Source organism: Callithrix jacchus, chromosome 4 (genome assembly GCF_049354715.1).
Source record: "Callithrix jacchus isolate 240 chromosome 4, calJac240_pri, whole genome shotgun sequence".
NCBI lineage: Eukaryota > Metazoa > Chordata > Mammalia > Primates > Cebidae > Callithrix > Callithrix jacchus.
Window position 1 is genome coordinate 52,565,528 of NC_133505.1, and position 26,639 is coordinate 52,592,166.

A 26,639-nucleotide genomic window follows, 5' to 3' on the forward strand; every position below is an offset into this window, starting at 1 on the left:
CTTTCTAGGACTAAAAGGTGAAGGCACTCTGCAAAAGTGCTGCACAGAGGTAGACGTCTGCCAGTGGGGTTCGGAAATCATGTGGATCCCAGTGAGGAAGCACCTATTCAGAAGAAAGAAAAAGCAGTGAGATGGGCTCTGAAGCTCTCAGATCCAGTGAGGAATACAGGGGTCAGAGAGGTTTCAGACCACAGCTCACAAGCATCCTGCCTCCCTCCAACCCACGCGCACCACATACTTCAACCGCCTGATCCACATGCCTTGGGAAGTCCTGCTCCTCAGGGCAGCTGAGATTCTCCCAACTCCTCACAAGCAATGCTGCTTCCTGCCCCTACAGGCTGGACAGGTATAGCCCCATCCAAAAGTATTTTTCGGGCCGGGTGTGGTGGCTCACGCCTGTAATCCCAACACTTCAGGAGACCAAGGCAGGTGAATCACTTGAGGTCAGGAGTTTGAGACCAGCCTGGTCAACATGGTGAAACCCCATCTCTACTAATAATACAAAAATCAGCTGGGTGTGGCGGTGAGTACCTGTAGTTCTAGCTACTTGGGAGGCTGAGGCACAAGACCTGCTTGAATCTGGGAGGTGGAGGTTGCAATGACCTGAGATCATGCCACTGTACGCCAGCCTGGGTGACAGACAGAGTCTCTTTTAAAAAAAAAAACACCACTATTTTTCAGAAAGTTCATCAGGTTTTTAAACTCAGTGGTAAAAGAGAGTGCTCAGCGACACTGTCAGATGCAATGAAAAGAGGTGGACTGGGCATTAGAAAACTCTAGTTCTTGTCACAAATCTGTTACTCTCATATGCAAAATTTGGGTGGCTCCACAGCCCTCCATGTTGACATGGTCATCATGAATGGTCCAAACCACAATGGTGGGAATGTCAGCTTTGTTCTGAAATAAACTATTCTGAAGCCATAGGTGAGTTACCTCCAACAAAGCCTTGCCCTCAATTATTGAGACCCAGCCTGGAGAAACAAAATCCAGAGATAACCTTGAAAGCTCATTTCAGCAAGGATTTCATCCTTCTTTACCTGCAAACCTTTTACCAGAGCTGGCAGCAAACTGATGAGTTAATGCAGTTGGTTAACAGGATGTCAGTGAGACACATGGACAAATGAAAGCCCCACTTATTGACCCATGTGTGCTGCCTCTTTGCAGGTTATCAGCCATGGCCAGCCAGAAAGGGCACTGGGTTAGCCTGTGGGAATGGGGCAGCAGAGCCCACTCTCTGTCTGGGAAACCCACTGGAGGCCAGGCGTAACATCCCTTGAAAAGACCACACCCAAAGGTCTCTCTTTCTCTCCTCTTCCTATGCTAGGCAGCCCCCTGAGAACTGGTGCCAATCAAAAGGGAGCTCAGTGGGGAGGAGGGAGTGCAGCTTTGATCACACACTGGATCATCAGTCCAGACTGGCCAAGAGCTGTCTTTACTGAGCATGTAAACACTTGGCCTCAAATCAATTGCCAATTAAGGTTTTGTAATATCCAAAGGTATCACGATTATTCAAGAGCTCTTGTGAAATTCCCAAAAAAAGTTTAATTTTCATTTAAAAAAATGCCTGTGGTGTGTCTTATGAAACAGCCTGCCACAATATCAAGCAATGACAACAGATCATTACTGTTTCCAAATCTGGCTGGGAATCACCATCTTTATACTGAAAGTTGAAAAGCAAACTCATCACCACTTTCAGCTCAGGAAGCCCAAATAATTCAGAAAATTACTAATATTTCACAAAATAATTCAGGAAGAAGGTGTCCAAAATGCTGGGAAGAACTGAACTGTGATCTGTTACCATCCTCCAGGTGGGAAAGAACAAAACAAAAGTCCCATGATTTTAAGTCTGAATTACAAAATTACAAGAAAAGAAATGCAGCTACTGGTACAGATTCAAATTTCAGTTAAGGATTTTATTCCAGTATTATACAATTTTTGTCAAAAGCAACATTTCTCAGCCACTGAGAAAGAAAATTAAAGACCATGAGAAGAGGCCAAGAAAGGTAATGAGAGGAGCAAGGACACTGAGGCGGCTCTGCACAGGGAGGTTGGAGTGGAATGGCCTTGGGCTCCTGCCTGTATAGTAGGATCACCTCCAGGGAGACCCCAGTCCTGGCCCCCCTCCTCACTCTAAAACAGGAGGAAGCACACCTCCAGTGAATTCAGCCTCAGGGGCCACTGCCCTCATAAGTGCAAGGCTGGGCTTGAGAGTTTCAGGGGAGAAACTCAGTGGTAGGTGCTTTTTCCCAGCTGCAGCGGCTGGTACTTGGGAAGACTCTTAATTTCCCTGCTTTCTGTGCTAATTCCCAAAGACACACAGGAAGTGGACTGGACATCTCTGCCAGAGGTGACTAGCTTCAGGAGTGCTGATGGTGGCAAGACCTCTCTGCACACACTTTGGCCAGGTCCCCCTTCACCCCATCAGCAGCCAAGGACGCACATCCCTCAACATGGCTGGCCCTTAGGAGTCACACCCACTGGCCAGAGGTCCTGAGCACCAAACCCTCCAGCAGTAAGCTCCTAACTCCTTGAGAGGCTAGTTAGCAGCAGGGTTCCATCTGGAACCCAGGTCTCTGACTACAAGAGCTAATCTAGAGCTCTTTTCTCATTTCAGCAGTGGTCTAGCAGAGGGAGTCAGACCGTAAGTGGAGCTAGCCCCTTCAGCAAAGAAAGTGTGATAAAATCCATGAAACCAGAGAATAAGGCCCTTTGACCTGTTGGGGCAGATTCTTAAGGGCACACAAGGGGGAAAAAAAAACAAAAGCAAGTTTATACTCATAGGGAAACATAATCTGTGATTATAAATATTTCATGAGCACTGGCTGAGACTAGGGTTGAGAGGGTGGACAGCAAATTAGATCCCAGCTTGCAAAGTGATAGGGCAGCTGGAAAAGCAGCAAGGCCGAGGCTATTCTGGGCTGTGCTATGAGGGCCTGCGTCACAGGCCCTGGCCACTGGCTTTGTTGAAACCACAGCCTTCCAGCGGTCAGCACAGAACACCTTGGGAAGAGGGTTTAAGTCTATAAAGACCAGAGGAGGGGACCGCAAGGAAAGAGGAGTCATCTGAATGACTCTGATGAACCTCAACAGCAGGGAGGCGGGTGAGGGGTGGCAGCACCCTGCAAGCACATGAACGGAAGACACTTCCTGCTAACGGCAGAGGAAGAAGTGAGGCTGACCCCAGAAAATAAAGGACCTGAGAAGCTAGACGGCAGCTTGGGTAAAGCTGCGCCAGTGAGAGCAAAGGTCCAGCCCTTAAGCAAGTGGTGCCAGGCTGAGAACAATTCCACCTTCCCTTTGCTTCAGGCCAGGGTTCTCTTCCTCCCACAGCCTTTAGAAAGTAGCACAGAAATCAGGGACGTTAAGAACCTTCTGAGTACCAGCTGCTGCCGTTGGAGAGAAACACTTACCACTGGCAAAGCAGGCCCTGGTTTCAATGATTCCTCCTCCTTGGTCATATCCAACCGCTGCGGCAGAGCACGTCAGCCCTTCCAGAGGGCCAGATGGAGAGGATATTAGCTCCTAAAATACCTAGAGTACCTTGAATCAGGCTTAGTCAGAGGAGCCCTGGGGAGCAATGTGCTCCTCCAATGGAAGATGTAAAACTAAGAGCCTCTGCCTCATTGCAGTCAAGGCTCAGTGGGCAATGGGCTCCAAGGTATGCCCATAGAACTCAGGAAAATCAGAACATCAGCCTCTAGGATCACAGCTAGTAAGAATCAAGTCAAGATGAAGTGAACTTATCAAATACAAAAGGAAGACCCAATGATGTGGGAAGACCCTGGGTTGGAAGTCACAGGATCCAGCTCCGAGACCAGCTTTACCACTTAATAGTTGGAGAACCCTGAAAAATCACCTCTTACCTCTGAATTACCTCTGAAACTGAGCGTCTTCAGTGTTATTCCAATTTAAAAGATTATTTATATCCAGCTAATTACTTGACATCTCTTCGATGTCTCAAAGTCACCTCCATTCAGTTTGCCCACACCCGCTCTTCCCCAATCCTCCAGCCTAGCTCCAGGTTCAACACAACCAACTATCCAGGCATAGAAGCCAGAAACCTCAGAAAAACCATCCCTGGCCTTTCCCCATTAGTATTCCCCATTACTAACCCACCTCCATTAGTATTCCCCAAGTTAACTCCACCTCCTAAAGATACCCACTGCCCTCCACCACAACCTGGTCCATATTATCACCTCGCACAGTCTATTGCAAAGCACACTCTTCCATTCCGACCTCCCCAAGATCTCTCTCCAGAGCAAATCTAACCATGCCTTATCCCACCTGCTAAATTACTCTCCAACAGCATCCCAATGACCTCAGTAAAAGGAAAATCTCCTGAGGACTCATGAGGCCCCACTCCTCTTTTGGCTTCAACCCCCACCATGTTCCCTCTTGCTCTCCCTGTTCCAGCCACACTAGCTTTTTCTAGACCTGGCATTTATCCCATTCCCTCCTGTCACAGGGTTTGTGTACATGCCCTTCCCTCTACCAGCAACATTTCCTCCTCTTCTCTGACCTAACTAATGCCTATTCATTTACTTCACTATGATATAAAGTGCGGTAAAGTATACAGCTCAGTAATTGTTTGCGGATGTCTATCCTCATGGAACTCGCACACAGATCTAGATTTAGGACATTCGTAAGACCCAGAAGTTTCCCTCTTTCCCCTTTCCAGCCTACACCTTCCCTACCCCCCAGGTAATCACTGTTGACTTCTATCACTGTACCTATTCAGACTGCAGCTGATGCAATCCTTCCTCAGGGAAGCTGCCTCCGATCCCACTGAAACTCTAGCTCCTTTATCACAGACCCTTGCTACACTTGGGACTTTGCACTTGTTTGAGGAATTACTAATTCACGTTGGTTTCCCCTGAGACTAAATAAACTCCAGGAAAGCAGGGACCACACCTGCTTTTACTCTTTCACTTACCTTTGTTTTCTCAGTGCTAACCCACGCAGAGTCGTGACAATAGTAAATAGCTACTTCCTATTCCTCGAACCTGCAACCTCATGATCCGCTCACCTCGCTACTTCCTATTCCTAAAAGTACCTACTGTTTGGTTGTTTTGTTTGTTATTTAAGAGACAGGTCTTGCCATGTTGCTCAGGCTGGACTCAACTCTTGGGCTCCTCCTACCTCAGCCTCCTGAGTAGTTACGACTACAGGCCTGGGCCACCATCCCTAGCCTGAGTGCTTATTACTGCCAGGTATTGCTCTAAGCGCTTACAAACCCATTTAATCTTCACATCAATTCTATCAAGTAGGTACCATTGCTATATCCCCCTTTTACAGATAAGGAAACTGAGCCGAAGAAAAGTAGAAACATTTGCCCAGTCATTAAGTGGTAGAATCAGAATTCAAACCCATACAGTCTGGCCTATGTTCCTAATTATTATCCTACTCTGACTCTCAGAAGCCATTGAGATTAGTTAATCATTTAATGAGTTAACTACCTAAGGTATTCTAAATGAATTTAAAAAAATTTATAAATAAGTTGATGAGATTCCAGCAAAGGAACTAAGAGAGCCTGTAAATCTTTGCAAGCAAACCAACAGATGAATGGAAGATAACTGTCACTGAATCACCTGCACAGACCCAAGATTATGTCATCTGCAAAATGTAAGGACGTGTCAATTTCTTCAGCAGTCCAGGAAGGATGCTCTGCTACTGGGCACAGTGGAGTATTCTGGCAGATGATCAGAATAAAGAAAGGATTAGTGTCTGGGCTTTACTGTGGCCTGAAGGAAATGTTCACTAGATTAAATCAGCTTCTTTGCTCTTATTCCATGCTAACTCAGTAATCTTTATAACCATTTAAAGTCTCAAGCCCACTAATTCAGGAAGAGGAGATTTTGGATGAGAAAAATAAAAACAAGCATCTTTTGGTTAGAAAGTGGCAGACTCCACGGTACATTTATAAATTGGTACATGGTGTGTACCTTGGTTTTCCAAGGCATGTCAGTTCTGGATGAACTCATAGGGTTTAAATCGGAAAAGCAAGGGCTTAGACCCTGGCACCACGGCTGCTCCGTGTAAAGAATGCCGCCCTGTGTGGCCAGACTTGGGTAAGCCACCTTGGAACGGCTCCAGTGTCATTTACTTTCCCACTTATCCCAGAAAGCTCTGGAAGAACACATAAATTAATATATTTATTCTCTCACAGGACACTGTTACCCAGTGTGAAGGGAGCAGCCATGTGGTTCCCAAGCTCCCTTAGCAAAAGTGTAGTTCTTGGAACTGCACCATTCACAAACCCTCCTGCAACCAGAGGCCTGGGCTCAACTCACACGAAGTTCTGGGCAATGGCCAGCACCTTGGAATATTCGCCTTCCCGCTTGCGCAGGCTGGTGGGGATAGGTGTTTTAATTCGGGTCCCCACAGGGTTCCCGTTGTCCTCAATGAGTACCACATTGTTGGAGTCAAACCTGGGGGTCATTCGGGGGCCAGGCATGCGATGCCCCACAATGAGCGCCTTTTTCTTTTGTCCCCTGATGGCCAGGAGTATCTGGTCGCCGACCTTGCCCACCCCATTCTTGTTATAGACGTGGATGCAGCGAGGAGCCCGATGGTATGGGCTGTTCCCCAGGGCACTGTTGTCCACCACTCGTACCCGCGTCATCTTCTGAATCGCACTCAGGCTCCCAGTGGTGCTGGTGGGAGAAAAAAAGTCTGCAGTCTGTATCTCTCCTGGTCAGGGTGCACAAGCCTCTGAGGTCAAGGCTAGGGAGAAAGTACATGTCAGCAACACACACAGAGCAGAGTGCTGTCCAGAAGCAGCAACAGAAAGTCAGGACTTTGTGAAGCCTTATCTGTACCCACACAGTTTCCTCACAATTGAGAGCTTCTGCTGTTGTGCCAAGATCTCAATTTGGATGGGTTTTAAAGAGAACCCTATTTTTCTGTGACAATGAACTTCATAGCAGCCATAACTTAAAGCCTTTGATTTCCAAAGGGACTCTGGGGACTTAAAGGAATCCCTAAGGGGCTATGCCTCACCCACTGCCTATCCTGAAAAACCTGCTTCCCCAGAATACACTCATTCCCTAATTTTCTTATTTACATGTTGCTGAGAACTAGAAGATATGGGTAAGTTTGCTAAGGGAATTCCTTGACACAACACAGCAGAAACTGGAAATGTGTCAAGGTAACAATCTTTTAATACATTTTTTCTCACTAGAAAAAATAAATTTAGAGAGTACTTATTAATGGCAGACAAGGTATTAGTAAGCAAACTGATTACAGTGGGATTCCTATTTTCCTGAAGCTAGCACCTGATGCTGGTGTTTCCACAGGGTAATCCTAGGACCTCTTCTTGTTTTTTTTTTTTTTTGAGATGGAGTTTCTCTGTTGCTACCCAGACCGGAGTGCAGTGGCATGATCTCAGCTCGTCGCAACCTCCGCCTTCTGGGTTCAAGCAATTCTCCTGCCTCAGCCTCCTGAGTAGCTGGGACTACAGGCGTGCATCACCATGCCCAGCTAATTTTGGTATTTTTAGTAGAGATGGGGTTTCACCTTGTTGACCAGGAGGGTCTCGATCTCTTGACCTCGTGATCCACCCGCCTCGGCCTCCCAAAGTGCTGAGATTATAAGCGTGAGCCACCATGCCCGGCCATTTTTTTATGTCTACTCTGTGCAAGCTTACCCATTAGCATTGCTGCCAACTAGTAAATTTCATCTCTAGCCCCACCTCTCTTCTATATTCTAGTCCTATATATTTCTACTCTCCTCAGCTCCCTACAACATGCTCTACAGTTACTGCAAATTCAGTAGGTCCCAAACTGACCTCACTGCCTCCCCTTGCAAACCTCCTCCTGCTGCTACACTTCTTATCTAGATAATGGCTTCTCCAGCAGCACCAGAAACCCAAGGCATAATCTCTCTCCACCAACATCAGCTGGCCACCAAGTCCTGTTGATATCACCTCCTAAGCACCTATGTCCTTCCTCTCCAATCCCACCAACTTCCTTCATTTAGTAGCTCACTCTCCTATACCAAGACTGTGGCATTAGTGTCCTAGCTGGTTCCTAGTACTTTGCTGAAAAGAGCTCTCTTTAGAATATGAAAGTGATGCCACTCCTCTGCTCAGAATTGCTCAATGGTTCCCCACCGTCTACACAGTCAACAACCTTGTCCCAATTTACCTACCTTCTAAGGCCACATATCCTACCACTCTGTACAGGAGCAACCAGGAACTACTGGAGTTCCCCAAGCACACCCTGCCTCCCAATTCTCCCTGGAGGCCTAGACAGGATCTGCCCCTGACTCCCTTCCGAGAACACTGCCTCCACTCTTTCTCCTCCTCTTCCTCCACTAGCAGCTTGAATATGAGGCGTTCCTAAGCACTGTACGATCCTCTGTTATAATATTCTATCACATTTTCTTAGAGTTACTTATCATGTTGGATCCTGTGGCTGACACTAAGCACTCTTTCAGGACAGGAAGCAATTCTCACTCATCTCTGTATAGCCAACCTCAGGCTCAGTGCTCAGGAAACACCTGTGGGATGAGGAGTTGACCGGACCAAGAAGCATGTCTGCCAATGGGTGTGCATCCTGTGCTCTCCTGGTTTGGCATCAAAAGGAGGGAGGGTGTCACACTTCTATCATGCTCAAGTTCTTCGTAATAATAAGCATGTATTGTTTTTGTAATTTAAAAAATTCCATTTCTGGCAGGCGTGGTGGCTCACACCTGTAATCCCAGCACTTTGGGAGGCCAATGGGGGCAGATCACCTGAAGTCAGGAGTTCGAGACCAGCCTGACCCATATGGAGAAACCCCATCTCCACTAAAAATACAAAATTAGCTGGGCGTGGTGGCGCATGCCTGTAATCCCAGCTACTTGGAAGGCTGAGGCAGGAGAATCACTTGTACCCAGGAGGCAGAGGTAGTGATGAGCAGAGATTGCACCATCACACTCCACCCTGGGCAAAGAGAGCGAAACTTTTGTCTCAAAAAAAAAATTCCATTTTTAAAAGCGAGGATTTTAATGCTGTAGGGAAATGATAGGATTGAGAGATGTGAGATTCACTGTAAGAGTCTTGCAAGGACCAAAGAGTAAAAGCTTCCACCATATGCCATTCCCTGTCGTACTTCTAACACAGCAACATCACCTCCTTACCTATCCCCCCATCCTGTGACCTGACCAACCAGGCCAGCTCAGCCTGATCCCTTTAGCTTTCCCCAACCCCATGCTTGTCTCCCTGGGTTTCACTCCTGTTCTAGTCACCATAATACCCAGCCCTGATAGGAAGCTCACCAAAGACACAGTTTTAAGAACTTAATGGGAAGTTACCTGAAACAGCGATGGATCAGTGCTCTGCTTACAAAGGTGAAGGGGCCCCAGAGCCCAGTAAAGAAAGCCATGGGATCCCAAGATAAATCCTGCAGAGAAAACAGGAGGGGGAAAAATTGATTTCTAAGTCAGAGCCCTTAGAGCCAGTTTTCTTTGGGGACTTATGTGGGAGATGGCACTTCCAGCACAAGATCATTAGTCACAAAATATAAATCTTAGTGGTTAAAGGATACATAGATGATTAGACAGAACTCTAGTTCCAATTTTGCTGATTCATGTTCTGACTCTGGGGTTGGAGAGGTGGAATGGCCTACAACAGCTTCTGCTATTAAAAAAAAAAAGCACAGAGAATGCCTTCCTTATTATATCACTTCCACAGGCAGGAGGAAAACATGAACCCTCTGTTTTAAACCCAGCCAGGGACTTCTTCTCAAGTCCTCCACAGAGGAAAAACTGCACACTATTGCCCTTGTTGATACTCATGTGCCTTCTGAAACCAGCACTCTTTAACTCCCTACAAAAAAGTAAATTATCTAAGCAGCCACCCAAGTTGTCTGTCCAATTATATCATCTTTCCCCCAAATGTAAAGGCCAGAACACCTGTATAGCTCAAGGCCAGCAAAGCAGAGCCAAAGGCTGCTCTTGCCAAGTCACTGATCAAAGTCTCTATTTAGGTCAGTCTCCCAAACAACATTGCAACATGGAACAATGACCTACACCATACTACAGCTGAAAGTGGGCTTTGGGAAACCAAACTGAAGAGCTGAAAAAGCAAACACCAACCCAAGACTTGTGGCTCCAGTTTTCAGAATCTCAACCCTGCTGCTCCCTAGCACTAACAAATATGGAAGCTGCCACTGCCCTGAAACACTTGAACATCACTTAAGGGTGTGTTTCAGAAAGGCCTGCAGCCAGCTACAAAGCACTCGTGTTTTTCCACCCAAATGTTTGGCTGCAGAGGTGCTCATTCAAGAGGTCTGCCGAGAAAAGCCTCTACACTGTAGTATTTACACATAGCTTTGCTTTGCACGAGTTCAAACCACCTCAGATAAGAATTTATTTAATAAGAATGTTTGGGTGGGGGCAGGAGAATCCACTCTTCCCCAGGAATACCTAGACACTCTATAAATACTTTTTTTTTCCTTTCCTTGAGGCAGTCTTGCTCTGTCACCCATGCTGGAGTGCAGTGGTGTGATCATGGCTCACTGCAGTCCAGAACTCACCAGGCTCAGGTAATCCTCCCACCTCGGCCTCCTGAATAGCCAGGACCACAGGCAAGCACCACGATGCCAGGATAATTTTTTGTTTTTTTGAAGAGATGGCAGTCTCACTATGTTGCCCGGGCTGGTCTCGAACTCCTGAGTTCATGCAATCCTCCCACCTTAGCCACAAAGTGCTGGGATTATGGGTGTGAGCCACCCACCATGCCTTCCCTTTAAATGCTTATTAACTACAATTTAGCCTCAAATCCCAAACTTACTCCCAAATGTTTTCCTTCAGAGAACCCATGAGGCATTAACCAAAAAGTAATTATGATTAGAAAATTAAATGCAATAGAAGGCAGCTAATATATGCAAGATTGTGACATAACATCTGACACACAGAGAATCAGACTGCCAGATGAGACCATCTTTACTTTTACTGGTGAGGTGACCCTGGACAAGTAACTAAACTGCTGAGCCTTGGTTTCCCATCTGTAACACAGGGGTACTAACAGTATCTACCCCCAAGGTAGTTATGAGGATTCAATTAGATAAGCCAGCAAAGCACTTAGCACAGTGCCCGGCACTCATTACCTATTAGCTCTCATCATTGTCATCTTCATCATCATGATGTCATGCATCATTTTAAAGATTAGAAAAATGATACACAGGCAGATTGACTTGTGTAGAATCCCACAATTAGTCAAGAGCAGAACCAGACTGGATCCAGGTTCAGTCCAAGGGTGTTCTGCTATACCAAAGCTCATTTCACCTGAGAGTGCTGGGTGTCAAGCAGCTTGAAGGGTCATTTGGCCTTTTTCTGTGTTTTTTCTTTTATTTTTTTACTATTATCACTACAAATTTATTCAGAAACCCATCTTTGCGAGGTTGTTTTTCTAAAAAAAATTCCCATTGTGAACTGGTTTGGTCAATAAACCACAACACTTTCTAGCAGACACAAGATAAGAATGGCATGGCTCAGAATCGCCCAGATCTCTCATGATCTCTCGACTGCCTCCTGTCACACTCCATCTGCCTCCGCCGCCACCTCCACCGCTGCCACCGCCACGACCATGGTCTCTATACCGAGAATGACGCTCACAGGATTAGGATCTTGATCTAGGCTTCTTGCAACAGCTCCCATGCAGCTCCCATTGTAGCTCTCTGGAAATGGGCTTCAAATGAATGAAGTTGCAGGAGCCACCTCGTGTGCATTCTCCCCTCATACTGAGAGGGCTTCTGTGAAGTCCGTCACAGGTGGCAGCTCGGTGTGGATTGGCTGTCCGTTAAAACAATGGTTATTCAAGTCAATCACAGCCTTTTCTGCATCTTCGTCAAGGCAAAACTTGACATACACGTTCCCCACCAGGTGGTCTCCCAGGTTATCACAGAGGTCATCTCCTCAACTTCCTCATACTTCTCCATTTCTGTAAAAACCTCAAAAAATTCATCATAGTATTCCTGCATCTCAACAGGGCTCACGGCACAGCACAAATTGTTAGCAAACTAGGAAGAGTTTTGAGTTACAGTAAATGTTCAAGAGGGCAATGGTCTGGCTAAACATTGGTTTATTGTGCAACCGAGAGCACCTGTCTCCATGACGACACGCTCCAATTTTGAAATAAAATGAACAGTTGACTTTGTCTTTCTTGGTGCTGAAGATGGAGGCCAGATACTCCGCCATTTCCCACCTGCTGGGATGCAGAAACTGCTGTGTTCTTTCTTTATGAAAGCTTATCAAATGGTTACAATGTGTCAGGCACCAGGCTAAGTGCTTTACATTACCATCTCATTTAAACCTCATAAAAACTCTACAAAGTGAGTATTATTATTATTAGTCTCATTGTCATACACAAGGAAATAAAGCCCAAAGAGATTAAATAACTTGCCCAAGGTCACATACCTTGCCCAAGACTAGGAGTGAACAGGATGAAATCTGAACCCCAGCTGTCACCTTCCTAAACCCATGCTCTTATTCAACAGAGTAAACGTGGCAACTTTAATTTAAATATTAATATTTTACAACTAATAAATCATTCTTGCTCCATCAAGAATACTGACATCAGCCAGGTACGGTGGCTCATGCCTGTAATCCCAGCACTTTGGGAGGCCAAGGCAGGTGGATTCCTCGAGGTTAGGAGTTCGAGACCAGCCTGGCCAACATGGTGAAACTCCTTCTCTACTAAAAATACAAAAATTAGCCAAGTGTGGTGGCAGGTGCCTGTAATCCCAGCTACTCAGGAGGTTGAGGCAGGAGAAACGCTTGAACCAGGAGGTGGAGGTTGCAGTGAGCCGAGATCATGCCACTGCACTGTAGCCTAGGCAATGCAGTGAGACTCCCCATCTGAAAAAAAAAAATACTGATGTCACATGCACATTTTACTCACAGCCAATTCAGGGCTTGCTGAATGAACTGAAATGTAGACACATACCAGGTGAAAAGTATTCACTTTAAGTTTCAAAGACAATGTGTAGTGTAGAAGGCAATAAGAGATCCACAGTCAGAGCAATAACTAAAAATTGGCGGAAAACAAACAACAAAACTTCTGAAAAGCAGAGTCCTTCTGGTCCAGGATACAGTTAGCTCAAATCCCTGCCAAACTGCTCCCATCTGATACTGGCACGCCCTTGGTCTCGGTTCCTGGGAGAGGAGAGTTTCCTGAACGACTCCATAGAACCCTCAAGATTAACCCAGTACCACCCACATTCCCTCTCCCGAGAATTGCAACACCCTGCCTCTCAACACCACATTGCTTCCTCCAGAGCACTCATACTCGTCCAAGAACTGCAGAAGCACTTAACAGCTTCCCAGAACTTTCCTGAGTCGGGTATCATCACAAAGCACCTCCCTAAACTCTGTAGGGCTGTCAGTGCACAAACACAAACTTAGGCCTCCTTTCTGCATCTTGCTGGCAAGCCATTTCCACAACAGGCACTTACCTCTGCCTAGACCCAGCTCCCTAAGCATCTCCTCCCACGAAGTCTTGTATCAAACTGCAACATCAATTGCTACCCCTCCTGCACATTGTTGACATCCTTGTGCCAGTGTAACTCTCACTGAGCCAATATTCACTATTCAAACATGGACACTGAGATGAGGCTGATGTCCTTTAACATTCTATTTCTTCCTACTCACTATGCAAAATTCAGAAACCAGAGATCCTGATAACATGGCACCTGAACATGCTACAGGAATTCAAGAGCCACACAGATTCTGATGGTAAGGATTACCTGTACTGCCGTCAAACACAAGCGTGATATATTCATGTCTCTAGGGAGCGCTTCCATTTTCATAAGAAAAGGCCCAATTCAATGACTTTTCACTAGCTCTTCAGTGGATCTGATACTGACCTCTAGACCCAAACCCAAAGGACTGAGACATCAAATGGACAGCAGTTAGCATTCCTATGAACTTAAAAGCACAAAAGAATCAAATACATTCACTTATTATATACATGTCCCTTATTGCCCCCCACAAAAAAAAAACCTGTGGTACCCTCCTCTTCCTAGCAAAAGACCCCAGACAGTCCTGATAAACAGTAGGAATGCAGTAAATACCTGTTAAATAAAATAAATGAGGTAGCCGGGAAAAAGACAGATCCCCCACTTCCCCCATGGCACTAACAGAGAGAAATCCAGACACAGTAGAGCTCTTATCTGTATTTTAGGAATCAGGACATCTCAGGCAAACATGCTGTAAGAGAATGATGGTGCTAATCACGGAAGATTAGCCTGTGCTTTGTTTTCAGGCCCCCTGGACTCATCTCTTGGGCCTGGTGCCTACACTGCCCACTATGGAAAATGCCTCATTCCAGCAATGAAATAACTGCTTCAGATCACAGAAGAGTAATGGAGGCAGCAATTTACTTCAAAGCAACTTTGATGGACCCCGATATTGTTTCCCAGCATAAATCCACCCTGTGGACACAGACTCTGAATCACTTCAGACCTAGTCTATATACAATGCTTTGTTTCACATGCAATGTCATTCTGAGTCTTGTGCAAGGACACTGGCATCAATGACGGTTCCTTCTCTACAACACTCTCACTTGGAGGCGGCCAAATATTTGGAAAACTTTGGTGCCAGGGATGGTTTTTCACGCCACTTCCTGGTCAGCACTAAGTATTACCCTCCAGTTTCAGAGTATGAATTACTGAATCATAACCTTTCCTTACAAGAGCCTGGGGTCATAGGGGGGAAGCAGGCAGGAAGAGAAGATGGGTGGAAGGGAAAGGAAAAAGAAATTAATACAATCTAAGCCATGCTCATTTTCCATCTTGCTTTAAGATCTCCCTTCAGTTGCAGAGGCAAGGGAAGACTGTGGATTTCAGAGGAATACCGGGGAGCTGGCATTGCCCTACAGATCCCATTGGAATGTATGCTCTGTGAGAGCAGGGACCCACCCTTGCTCTGCTCAGTGCTAGATACTCAGTGCCCAGAACTGTGACTAGCACAACTACAGCTAAGTGACTCTCAGTTAAGTGGACAGAACTGATTTATGGCCAGGCACAGCTGCTCACGCCTGTACCAGCACTTTGGGAGGCCAAGGTGGGCGGATCACCCGAAGTCAGGAGTTTGAGACCAGCCTGGCCAACAAAGTGAAACCTTATCTCTACCAAAAATACAAAAAAATCAGTGGGGCATGGTGGCGTGCGTCTGTAGTCCCAGCTACAGCCAGTCCCCAGCTGAGACAGGAGAATCGCTTGAACCCAGGAGGCAGAGGGTGCAGTAAGCCGAGATCATGCTACTGCCCTCCAGCCGAGAGAGAGAGAGAGAGAGAGAGAGAGAGAGAGAGAGAGAGAGAGAGAGAGAGAGAGAGAGAGAGAGAGGAAAGAAAGAAAGAAAGAAAGGAGAGAGAGAGAGGAAGAAGGAAGGAGAGAGGGAGGGAGGGAGGGAGGGAGGAAGGAAGGAAGGATTTATAACTCAACCTCCAGCTCCAGAGAGGCTCTATGTCAGTGTGGTTGGTGGTTTTTCTTGTGCCCTTTACCCAGGCTCCCAGTGACTTGGGAAAGCCTCATAGCACTGAGAGCTCATTTTTAGCTACTCTGACTTGGAAGGGCGGACACAAAGAGCCTGTACCTCTGACACTTTGTGGAAAGCTAGAATGTACCATTACTTTAAGTTATGAGGATCAGCAAAATATATTTAGTATCACAGATCTATATATAATTATACATTGTTTTTACCTAAATAATTTCAATCTTTAGGTGCCTGGCAGGTTACCTTTTAAAGAACTTTCAAGGGGAATGGACTCTACAGAAAAAGGAGAAAACAAAAGCTCAATCACAAATGAGCATTTAAAGGAGGTTCTGCTAGTATGTAACAAAACGGAAGGGAAAAGAGACACAGGAAATCAAATGGAAAGACCAGACACAAAAAGGACAAATTCTGCCAGTGTGAAAGTATAAATGTCCTTCTTAATCAGTGTAGAAAAAGTAAAGGCCTGGCAGCTCTGATAAGTCAAAAACAAAAAGGAATTCTCGGGATCCCCTGTCCTGTCAGAGACAGGACACAACCCCTCCCATCTCAGGTTTTTCCCCAATTATTCTAGACCAATAAGTACTTTCATTTGCTACTTACAGACTTATTACTGTTTTTGCTACCCAACTTTCCTTTCAGGAAGTTTGGTGTGTGTGTGTGTGTGTGTGTGTGTGTGTGTGTGTGTGTGTGTGTGTGGTTTTTTTAACCTCACACAATAGCATGTTACAATTCTCAAAGTGCTTTCACACAGATCACTTTCTTTGAAGATTTCATTCCAATCTCCCAATGGAAACAAAGACAAACAGGTAAGACCAACAGTCTGCAAGGCAGCTGAATCTGCTAAGGATTTTGAACAGTTCTGCAGGCTCCACAAAGTTGGAGAAATGAAGACAGAAATGCTAAGATTTGTTGGTTGACTCATCCAAGGTTAGAAGGCAACAAGGTCCAGACCAGAGCCCAAGGTTTTTATTAAACACTGTACAATACTTGCACAGTGAAGATGCTGCTTTAGCCACTAATAAGCTTCATGGACACAAACGAACACACCACACATGCAGGGCAAGTACTCCTTCTCCTTTGGCAAGGCTGCCACATAATCTTTTAAAACTTAGGAAATAAAAAGTCATCTCTTGGCCGGGCGTGGTGGCTCAAGCCTGTAATCCCAGCACTTTGGGAGGCCGAGGCGGGTGGATCACGAGGTAAAGAGATCGAGACCATCCTGGTCAACATGGTGAAACCCCGTCTCTACTAAAAATACAAAAAATTAGCTGGGCATGGTGGCGCGTGCCTGTGATCCCAGCTACTCAGGAGGCTGAGGCAGGAGAATTGCCTGAACCCAGGAGGCAGAGGTTGTGGTGAGCCGAGATCACGCCATTGCACTCCAGCCTGGGTAACAAAGAGTGAAACTCCGTCTCAAAAAAAAAAAAAAAAAAAAGTCATCTCTTCATTAAATATCTGCACTATACTCAGGACAGCCTCAGACCAAAGCTAAAGCTGATTTTGAGTCATCTGCAAAGGTATGTGTTTCCACAGCAGCACTATCAATAAGTAGTATCCTTCAATAGCATGATGGGCTGTTTCCACCAAAGCTACCACTGAGAAAACCCCATTTCTCAAGCCCATTTCACAAAGGGAAAACATGTCTAGGATTCTTGTCCTATATTTGTTTTTTTTATCTAACTTATGCCCCACCTTGTTGCAGAAATATTTAAAGCAGGCTGGGCGTGGTGGCTCACACCTCTAATTCCAGTACTTTGGGAGGCTGAGAGGGGATCACTGGAATTCAGGGGTTGGGTGCTGCAGTGAGCATAATTTCAGCACAACACTCCAGCTTGGGTGATAGAGTGAGACTCTGTCTCAAAAAAAAAAACGGTAAGGAGTAGAAGTAGACAATCCTCAATTATTCAAGATGGTTTTTCAATGTATAGATTTGCATATTTTATCTACTCCAGTTTTATTCCCCCTCCCATCCCTACCTCACAAGTGTACAAACATCTATAATCCAGATATAAATTTGTAATATTCTTCATATGGTCAAACTCAGGAAAAATGGCACAAGGCAAAGTAAAATTCTACTTAATCGCATATGTAATTCCTCTCCTATTAGCACCTACACTGGGCCAGGTTTAGGTGGGCTCCAGGTTTATGGAGATGTCAAACAGGCAGGAAAGCAGTGTGGAAAAGTTAAAGACTGGGGATGGGAGGGTCCTGCTGATGGAAAGCATGTATCTCACTCTATCCTCCCCACATCTCAAACTAAGTCTGTGACCCTGGAATCACTTGTCGAGGTCTCAACAACTCCGTCAATAAAAGATCATATTGGGAAAAGCAAAGAGGTCTGGAAATGGTGCTTTAGCTTCACTCATGTAAGAGATCATTTTAATGTGGACAATCCTTCTCCGAATTATCCAGTAGGGACTAGTTCTGCTGGATGAATAGTTTGTTTACCAGATCCTGGCCAGGAAGAACAAGCTCACTCCGATTCTCCAGGCAGCACCATGGGTGCCTCTTTAAGATAACAGCCCTGAAAGTGTTTTCAGTTTAGAGTAAACATGGCAAAGTGCTTCCTCTCTTTTCTAAAGACATAAACAATTTTTAAATTTTTTTAATTTTTATTTTTGAGATGAGTCTCGTTCTGTAGCCCAGGCTGGATTGCAGTGGTACAATCTCGGCTCACTGCAACCTCCACCTCCTGGTCCCAGTTCAAGAAATTCTCCTGCCTCAGCCTCCTGAGTAGCTGGGATTACAGGTATGCACCACCACGTCCAGCTAATATTTTCAGTAGAGTTGGGGCTTCACCTTGTTGGCCAGGCTAGTCTTGAACTCCTGACCTCATGATCTGCTCACCTCTGCCTCCCAAAGTGCTGGGATTACAGGTTTGAGCCACGGTGCCCAGTCAATGTTTTAAGGTTTTTTTTTTCGTTTTTTTTTTAAGTTGAGACAGGGTTTCACCGTTGTAGCCAGAATGGTCTCAATCTCATGACCTCGTGATCCTCCTGCCTCGTCCTACCAAAGTGCTGGGATTACAGGCATGAGCCACCTTACCCAGCCCCGATTTTTTTTTTGAGTTTTTAACAGAGGGCTTTCCTACTCTGAGCTATTTCACTAATGAATAGTAAGCTACTTTACTATTGCCTTTTAAAATACTCAGCATATTACCTGACCCAGAACATTTCTGAGATCTGAACCGCAGTCTTCTCTTGCATACTAGTTGTCACTGTCAATACACATGTGAAATCATAACAGGATAAGCTACAACCCAGACAAACCATCAGCCTATAAAATAGAAGGCTAAACCATAACCTGCTTTTCAAGCCCCCACACTGTCCCCATTCCCGCCAGCCATAAGACCTATCTAAGTAACCTGACAGTAGGAAAATCCATCTTAGGTGGGCCCAGGTATCATAATCCCAAAGATAGGAGTGGAGCAAAATAGGTTTTAAAGGATTGTCACAACACTGAAGATTCTAGGAGCTAAGGAGAGTCTAAATAACCATGTTCAGTGCCCAAACACCTGAAAAATGAACTCCAGGGAAATTCTGTTATTATTCCCCCCTACCTGCCGCCCAGGGAAACATTTTATCCTTAATATTCAGGAGCAATAACAAAATATTTTGGCCACTGTTCCCTAATGGATTCCACAAGGCACTCAACTCTCATTTCAGGCTTTCTGAAATGCTTGCCCTGGAAAGTGTCACTTGATGGTTCACACACTCCTTGAGGATTAGGTGCTAACCCTAATTAGGCACAGGCAGAAATAGCTCAAGAATCCACATGCTCAGATTCATAACTATACTATTTTGTAAAAAATAAAAACATTTAAAAAATGCCTTCTGGCTGGGCAAGGTGGCTCACGCCTGTAATCCCAGCACTTTGGGAGGTCAAGTTGGGTAGGCAGAGTGAGGCCAGGAGTTGGAGACCAGCATGGGCAACATGGTGAAACACCATCTCTACTAAAAATGCAAAAATTAGCCAGGAGTGGTGGCACTGGCCTGCAGTCCCTGCTACTTGCGAGGCTGAGGCATGAGAATTGCTAGAGCCTAGGAGAGGCTGCAGTGAGCTGAGATAGCACCACTGCACCCAGATCTCCCCAGCCTGAGCAACAGAGGCTCTGTCTCCAAAAAATAAAATAAAATGCCTTCTAGTGATGCTTAGAAGTCCAAAAACCAGGTAACTATGGCTTCTACTTCCATTTTTCAGATATCCATTATAGTGCTATTCAACCTCAAAGTCAATTTTATTGTCCACACAAGCAATTTCACAACTCCCAGAGTCCAAGCCTACAAGACCCTTCCCACCAGGTACTTCACTAAAAACGGGCTTTATCTCCATCTTCTTTTCTGTCACAGGTAAAAAACTGCCCTTCCTAATTAAGCCAACCTACTTCTTTTTTTTTTTTTTTTTTTGGATGGAGTCTTGCTCTGTTGCCCAGACTAGAGTGCAGTGGCGCAATCCTGGCACATTGCAATCTCCGCCTCCCAGGTTCAAGTATTCTCCTGCCTCAGCCTCCCAAGCAGCTGGGACTAAAGGTGCATGCCACCATTACTGGCTAATTTTTAAAATATTTTTAGTAGAAAAGGGATTTCACCATGTTAGCCAGGATGGTCTCCATTTCCTGACCTCGTCATCCAACCGCCTTGGCCTCCCAAAGTGCTGGGATTACAGGCGTGAGCCACCGTGCCCAGCCAAGCCAGCCTACTTCTTACCTCAATAAAATCCTTGTTTTTCAATAGCACGTACAGTATTTCCAGTGATGAACAGTGAACTTTCGTCTCACACAGTAAACTCCATCAAGAACATCCACTTTGTTCTTTACTGTATATTCCTAGTGTGCTAACTGCATAATCACAGACAATTCTAAGTGACTGAAAACTCGGGCAAAGAAAGGCAAGAGGGCAAATAGCAGGATACAGGAGACCAATGCTTTTCAAGCTTTTCTCACTGCTACTTACAGAAACACACTGTAGAACACCTACTGATACACTCACACGCGTGTACACCTGAAACAAATGTCAGGAAACAACACCCTTACTAAGTGCAATACCCTCTGATATTTTCTATTTCATTTTTTTAAAGGCCGTGATGTTATTTCCAACTCACCAATTGGATTCATTTTGAAAAACACTGCAAATAAATCAAACCTTACAGTTGCACTCCGCAAGCTACTAACGATCCCTTGAAAAGCCAGCATACAGCAGAGAAGCTGACCGACTATAAGATCCAAACTCCCCAGGCAGGCAATGTCCTTCTGTCCAGCAGTGGCAGCTCCCACCACCACCCGCCCTGGGAGTTAAGTATCTCCCTAACTCCCAGAGTTTTCCAAGTACCCCAAGGTGTCTGTCATATGCCCTCTTAACCTCTTTATAAATTCAGTCCCATCCATCTCTTATGGTGGCAAAGTTCATTTATCGTCCGCTGTGGAAAGCGTACTTCCTTTTTGTCCCCTCCAGGAACCAGAAATTAAATTACCAAGCTGGTGTCCGTTGCGCCTTTGTGACCTTATTTGTGTGGGTGATACATAGAAAAAGTCTCAGTCTCTCCATCTTTCCAGTCTTAATCACTGGCAGATGCAGTCTCCAGTGAAATGAGAAACCAGGGAACCCCCTGGCCTGGGGGAGGGCGCACTCATCAGCGTGACAGTGTGAAAGCAAGAACTCACTCCACACACCACAGAGGCATCTGGCTAACTCATCTCCAAATCCAAGTTGGGAAAGTGGAGGGCGGCGCGGAGAGTGGAAGAGACGCGTCGGAGTGACCCGCGGCGGCTGAACGCGGCCCGACCTCCCCAGTACGGCTCCGCAACCCCGGGAAAGCAGGTGAGCGCCCTCCGCGGACTTAGGGGTCGCAGAAGCCGCCCATGGAGAGGAGAAGGGAGGAGAGTCCAAGTCATGGGCCTCGTCTCCCCGTTGGGACTCCTCCCACTGACCCTCTGCCCCAAAGGGCCCACAAGCCTCCCACTCTTGCCTCTCCTCACTCACCCGGGGGAGTGGGCGTCCCCTACTGAAGAGAAAGGAGGAGGCGAAGGAGAGAATTAGGGGCTTGACGCCCACCCCCGCCCCCAGACAAATCGCTCTCGCCGCCCGGGAAAATCCCGCAGCGGGACCCACCGGCCAAGCGCCGCCTTCGCCCCACGCGGCCTCCCCTCAGCGCCTGCGCTACAGGCCCAAGGCGGTGGACGCGATCTGAGAGTGCGCGCGCGCCTTGCGTGCGCCGGCGTGGGGGGCGGGTCCTGCGGAGCTCCGCCCCCTCCTCCTCCCTCCTCCCGCTCCCCCTCCCCCATACACTGCCGCGGCCGCCGCAGGAGCCCGGAGCTCGAGCCGCCCAGTGACTCCCCCTCCCCCTCCCCCAGCCCCGCCCCGCCCCAACCCGGGGCTCCGAGCTGGAGCCGAGTCTGCGCCTGGGGGTGAGTACGCGACCCCTCCCCAATCCTCGCTCTTTTCTTCGAAGATCTCACCACCACCCAAAGAAAAAACCTGGACTCAGCTGCGCGTCCCCTCCCTTCAATCTCCTGCGGGACCCAGAGGTGCCCGGGCCCGCGGGACTCAGCGGTAGTGCGCGCTGCCCCCAACCCCGCACCATCCCGAGCCAAATGTGAGTCCTCCACCCGCTGCCAGAGGTCCAGATACGCGCCGCCCGCTCTCCCCAGCCCCGGGGAGATCCCAAGGGGTGGGACCCCCGCCCCCGGCCCCCAAGTGCCACTATTCTCCCACCTGCCCGGTGCAGGTGCGCGTCCCCAGAGCGCCCCTCGGGGGTGTCAGCTGCGCCCCGCCTGCCGGCCGCCGCTGTGGAGAACTAGCGGCCCCCGCCCCCGAGTTTTGGATCCTGGGGTCGCCAAGTCCGATGCCCTCGATCTCTTTTATTTTTTCTGTTGCTCCCGGGGGCGAGTACACCCAAAGCCGGCCCGGGGAAGGGGCTCGGGCTCGGGCTCGGCCCGGCCAGGGCAGGGTTCGCAGGTGCTGGCACGAGGCCGGCCGCTGCCCCCGGCCGGTCTGGGGACTGACTGACTGGTCGGCTGGCTGGGGAGGCGGCCGGACCCAGGAGCGTGTCCTCTCCTTGCGCCCCACACAGTGCAGTTCATTCATGAGCCGCCCGGGCCTGCGTTGGAGGGCGCGGTGGGGAAAAGATTCAGACAGGAACCGAGAGTGGGGCAAAGGCCCTGTTGTGGGGAGGGGGCGCCGCCTTGTCCCTCTTGGCTGTCTTGACCGTCTAGGGGGAACAGTCCCAAAGCTTGTCTTGTTCCCCAGAAAAGGAAAGGACGCTTGGGAAGTGGGGAGGAGAGGTCAGAGGGGCTGGCTGCCCTTGGGGCTCTGTGCTGCCACCTGCCTGGGTCCCCTAGGCAAAGGTCTGGCGGCTCAGGGCAAGCCTAAGCACTCCACTGCTCTGGGGGCTGGGGCTTGCCTACCCAATACTGGTGGTCTGCAGCAGCCGGGGAGCAGTGAAGCTGTGTGTGCCCAGCACCTGCTGAGGAGGGGCCCGTCCTGCCTCCCACGCCAGGGTGAGGAGGGGAGTGGGAGTGTCAACCAGGCTTCAAGTGGGGGTGTGCTGGCAGCATGGTTGTCCTCCAGGGCACCAGAGGGTCCAGGCCCTGGCATGCCCCAGGTGGCACATGCTGGAGCCTGCTGTTGGCTCACTCAGTGCAGTCTCAGCCTGTGGGTGGGTGGGGACATGGCAAGGTAGAAGGCAGGCTGTGGTTAACTAAGAACCCCCTTTGGACATCATACAAGTTCCCTTCAAGTATAGCAGAGTCTTAAAGATCTGGGTTCAAATTCTACCTCTACCATTCTTCAGCTGTGTGACCTTGACAAGTGACTTAACCTGTCTGAACCTCAGTTTCCATTAAAAAACTGTTTAAGCCTTTAATTCCGGCACTTAGGGAGACTGAGGCGGACAGATCACCTGAGGTCAGGAGTTCGACACAAGCCTGGCCAACATGGTGAAACCCCATCGCTACTAAAAATAAATAAAATTAGCCAGGCATAGTGGCACAAACCTGTAATCCCAGCTACTCAGGAGACTGAGACAGGAGAATGGCTTAAACCTGCGAGGCGGAGGTTGCAATGAGCCGAGATTTTGCCACTGTACTCCAGCCTGGGTAACACAGTGAGACTCTGTCTCAAAAAAAAAAAAAAAAAAAAAAATGTGGTTACAGGGCCAGGCACGGTGGCTCAAGCCTGTAATCCCAGCACTTTGGGAGGCCGAGGCGGGTGGATCACGAGGTCAAGAGATCGAGACCATCCTGGTCAACATGGTGAAACCCCGTCTCTACTAAAAATACAAAAAATTAGCTGGGCATGGTGGCGCGTGCCTGTAATCCCAGCTACTCTGGAGGCTGAGGCAGGAGAATTGCCTGAACCCAGCGGGCAGAGGTTGCGGTGAGCTGAGATCACGCCATTGCACTCCAGCCTGGGTAACAAGAGCGAAACTCCGTCTCAAAAAAAAAAAAAGTGTGGTTACTACTACCTCTTTACAAGGTTTATCATGGAGATCAAACAAACAAGGTAGCAGAAGTAAAGAGCTTGGCATCCTGCCTGGTAGTTGATCAATAATGGGTGATCATCTCTGAACTTCTGACCCATCACTCTCCCATGCCCCCCCCACCAGGCTGCCGTGGATGGATAGGGTATGTTCAAAGAGTGAGAATATTTCATGTCACTCAGTGGTCTGGTCCCTAACACAGTGTAAACTTAGGTCTAAATAAGAAGCCCAACATGACTGAGGGGCTCTGTCATATTTCTGTCATGTTAAATTCTGTGTTTTTATCTTATTTCTATTTTTACCAACTTTCTTTCTCTAAACCAATCCCTTTTATTCCACACCTTATTAATAACAATAGCTAATTTCTGGAGCCCATTATATGCCTTGAACTATGTTAAGAGTTTTACGTAAGTCATCTTGTTTAATCCCCAGAACAACGACACAACTGGATTATTGTCCTGTTTTACAAATGAAGAAACTGAGGCCCAGGGTGACTAAGTAATTTGCCCAGGTTAGAAGCCTGGTCTGTCACATCCTAGAGTCTGTGCTCTTAACCATCAGACTGTGGTGCCTGTCCCCTACACCTGCCTCAGAACCTGAAATCACAAACCCAAGGCCTGAGTGGAGGGAAGCTACAAGCAGGAGGAAAGGCATGCGGGTAGAAATAGGGTAAGGCATTTCTCCAGAGCAGTAACTGGCTGCCTCCGGCTGCCTGGTGGAAGTGACTCTTCTGTTTGCAGATACCTCTGCAAAGTGTAGTGGTTAAGAGCGTACACTCAAGCCAGGCAGCCTGGGTCCATATCTGGGTCTACCACAGACTGGCTGTGTGACCTTGAGCAGTTCATATAACCCCTCTGTACCTCAGTGTCCTCCTGGGGTTGTGATTGGTAGCAAATGAGTTATATTTGCAAAGTGCTTAGAACAGTGCTTGACACAAAAGAAAGGTTAAAAAAAAAATTTAATACATGTGTTATTTTACTACTACTTTTTTTTTTCTGTTTTTCTTTTTTCTTTCTTTTTTCTTTTTAGACAGGATCTCTTACCTGTTGCCCAGGATGGAGTGCGATCTCAGTGAGCACAATCTCAGCTCACTGCAGCCTGGAACTCCCGGGGCTCAGGTGATATCCAATCTCAGCTCCCAGAGTAGCTGGGACTACAGACGTGCACCACCACACCCAGCTAAATTTTAGGGGGGTATCTTTTGTAGAGACGGGATTTTGCTATGTTACCCAAGCTGGTCTTGAACTCCTGAGCTCAAGTGATCCTCCCACCACTGCCTCCCAAAGTGCTGGGATTACAGGTATGAGCTGCTACCATGCCCAGCTTTTTTTTCCCCCCCCTCAAGGCAAGGTCTTGCTCTGTTGCCCAGGCTAGAGTGCAGTGGCATGATCATAGCTCACTGCAGCGTCCAACTCCTGGGCTCAAGGGATCTTCCCCACTTGGCCTCCAAAACTGCTGGGATTATAGGGGTGAATCACCCCACCCTGCCTACTACTGCTTTTATGCTCACTTGTAGACACATTCTTACCTATCCCTCTGAAGTGGGTAGGGGGTAGAGTAAGGATATTTGTATCTCTTTATTACAGATTGGAAGACTAAGACTCAGGTTACATTTAAGTAACAGCTACTTTCCGTCTTCACCTCCTCCCCTCACACCACACAGCCCCGCTTTGATCCCAAGCCGTAACTTAAATCTTGTCCAGTAACTAAAAAGCGTATAATTTGGCTGGATGCAGTGGCTCACACCTGTAATCCCAGCACTGTGGGAGGCTGAGGCAGGCAGATCATGAGGTCAGGAGATCAAGACCATCCTGGCCAACATGGTAAAACCCTGTCTCTACTAAAAATACAAAAATTAGCTGGGTGTGGTGGCAGGTGCCTGTAGTCCCAGCTACTTGGGAGGCTGGGGCAGAAGAATCACTTGAACCCAGGAGATGGAGGTTGCAGTAAGTGGAGATCGTGCCATTGCACTCCAGCCTGATCACAGAGCAAGACTCCCTCTCAAAAAAAAAAGCTTATAATTTATAGCTCTCCAATCCCTACCATGCACACACTCTTTAATGGTAAAATAACCTTAAGTTAGCTAAAAATAAAATCCTCCATCACTCTTCACTCTCTCTACAGACTTCTAGCTAAAGCCTCAATATCAGACTAGAGAAACTCTGGGTTATCGCTGGTGCAGGCACCTTCTAGAGTGGAATAACTGCCACCTTCCCTCCCCAAGGTATTCTGCCTCAGTGTCTTCCCTCTTCTCAGCTGCTCAGGCCAGTGCTGACTTTGAGAGCAGCTGCCCTTGATGACAGTCAGCCCAGCAACCCCGCCCCCACAATTAAAGGCTTGGAGTAGCCCTGTCTACTGTTGGAGCTGCCAGCCCAGGCTTCACCCCTTACCTGTTCTGTCACTGTGCAAGTTGCTTCCCCTGCTGGGTTCCTGCTTTCTCCCTGGAAAATGGGGATTGCGATCTGAGTGCGCCCTGCCTTCCTCCCGTGCAGGTTGGGACATTAATGCAGTTGTGGAGGGGAGAATGCTTTGTGACCCAGAGGAGTCGGGCAGCAGAGGAACATGGTGATTTCAGTCACCAAGCATCTAGCTAGACCCACATCCACCCTGCTGGATGGATGCGGAAGCTTCCAAAATTTTCTACCTTTCTTTGCTGTGGAGAAGACAGGAGGTGATGGGAATGGTAC

At 47.5% G+C, this 26,639-nt stretch overlaps 2 protein-coding genes and 1 pseudogene across 35 annotated transcripts in view; 1 reads left to right on the forward strand and 2 right to left on the reverse strand.

Annotated features, from left to right (window-relative positions):
• Positions 1 to 1,888: 1,888 nt before the first annotated feature.
• On the reverse strand, positions 1,889 to 22,957 carry MRPL14 (mitochondrial ribosomal protein L14). 12 transcript variants are annotated; one of them, XM_054254031.2, is made up of 4 exons: positions 21,585 to 21,654; positions 12,400 to 12,840; positions 9,295 to 9,383; positions 1,889 to 6,653 (listed from the first exon to the last, which is right to left on the reverse strand). In XM_054254031.2, the coding sequence occupies exons 3-4, from the start codon at positions 9,363 to 9,365 to the stop codon at positions 6,287 to 6,289; spliced, it is 438 nt and encodes a 145-aa protein (XP_054110006.1). In that variant the 5' UTR covers positions 9,366 to 9,383; positions 12,400 to 12,840; positions 21,585 to 21,654; the 3' UTR covers positions 1,889 to 6,286. The 12 variants fall into 12 exon arrangements, with proteins under 12 accessions (XP_054110006.1, XP_078225395.1, XP_078225399.1 ...); XM_078369269.1 differs by having other exon boundaries at positions 11,599 to 12,840; positions 21,456 to 21,636; XM_078369273.1 differs by having other exon boundaries at positions 1,889 to 6,723; positions 21,456 to 21,618.
• Positions 11,312 to 12,146, reverse strand: LOC118152866 (splicing factor U2AF 35 kDa subunit pseudogene; annotated as a pseudogene).
• Positions 21,140 to 26,639, forward strand: part of TMEM63B (transmembrane protein 63B) — a 28,830-nt gene continuing 23,330 nt past the window's right edge. For 6 of the 23 annotated variants that reach the window (XM_035295747.3, XM_078369256.1, XM_035295745.3 and 3 more), the window contains exon 1: positions 21,756 to 21,880. Coding sequence is in view for 5 of the 23 variants with exons in the window: in XM_078369248.1 (XP_078225374.1) it covers positions 26,567 to 26,623 (57 nt within the window). In the remaining 18 variants the exon portion in view is untranslated. Of the gene's footprint in view, positions 21,294 to 21,755; positions 22,069 to 26,076; positions 26,177 to 26,444; positions 26,624 to 26,639 lie in introns of those variants that run through there. The other 17 variants (XM_078369252.1, XM_078369263.1, XM_078369258.1 and 14 more) reach the window with 7 other exon arrangements.

Excerpts from the sequence above, each read along its gene's own strand:
- MRPL14 (XM_078369269.1), bottom strand. The coding sequence starts at position 11,640 with ATGGGAGCTGTTGCAAGAAGCCTAGATCAAGATCCTAATCCT. Across the intron at positions 9,384-11,598 it reads TAGATCAAGATCCTAATCCT|GATTTATCTTGGGATCCCAT; the intron begins GTGAGCGTCATT and ends TTTTCTCTGCAG. Across the intron at positions 6,654-9,294 it reads CTGATCCATCGCTGTTTCAG|CACCACTGGGAGCCTGAGTG; the intron begins GTAACTTCCCAT and ends TTCTCCCACCAG.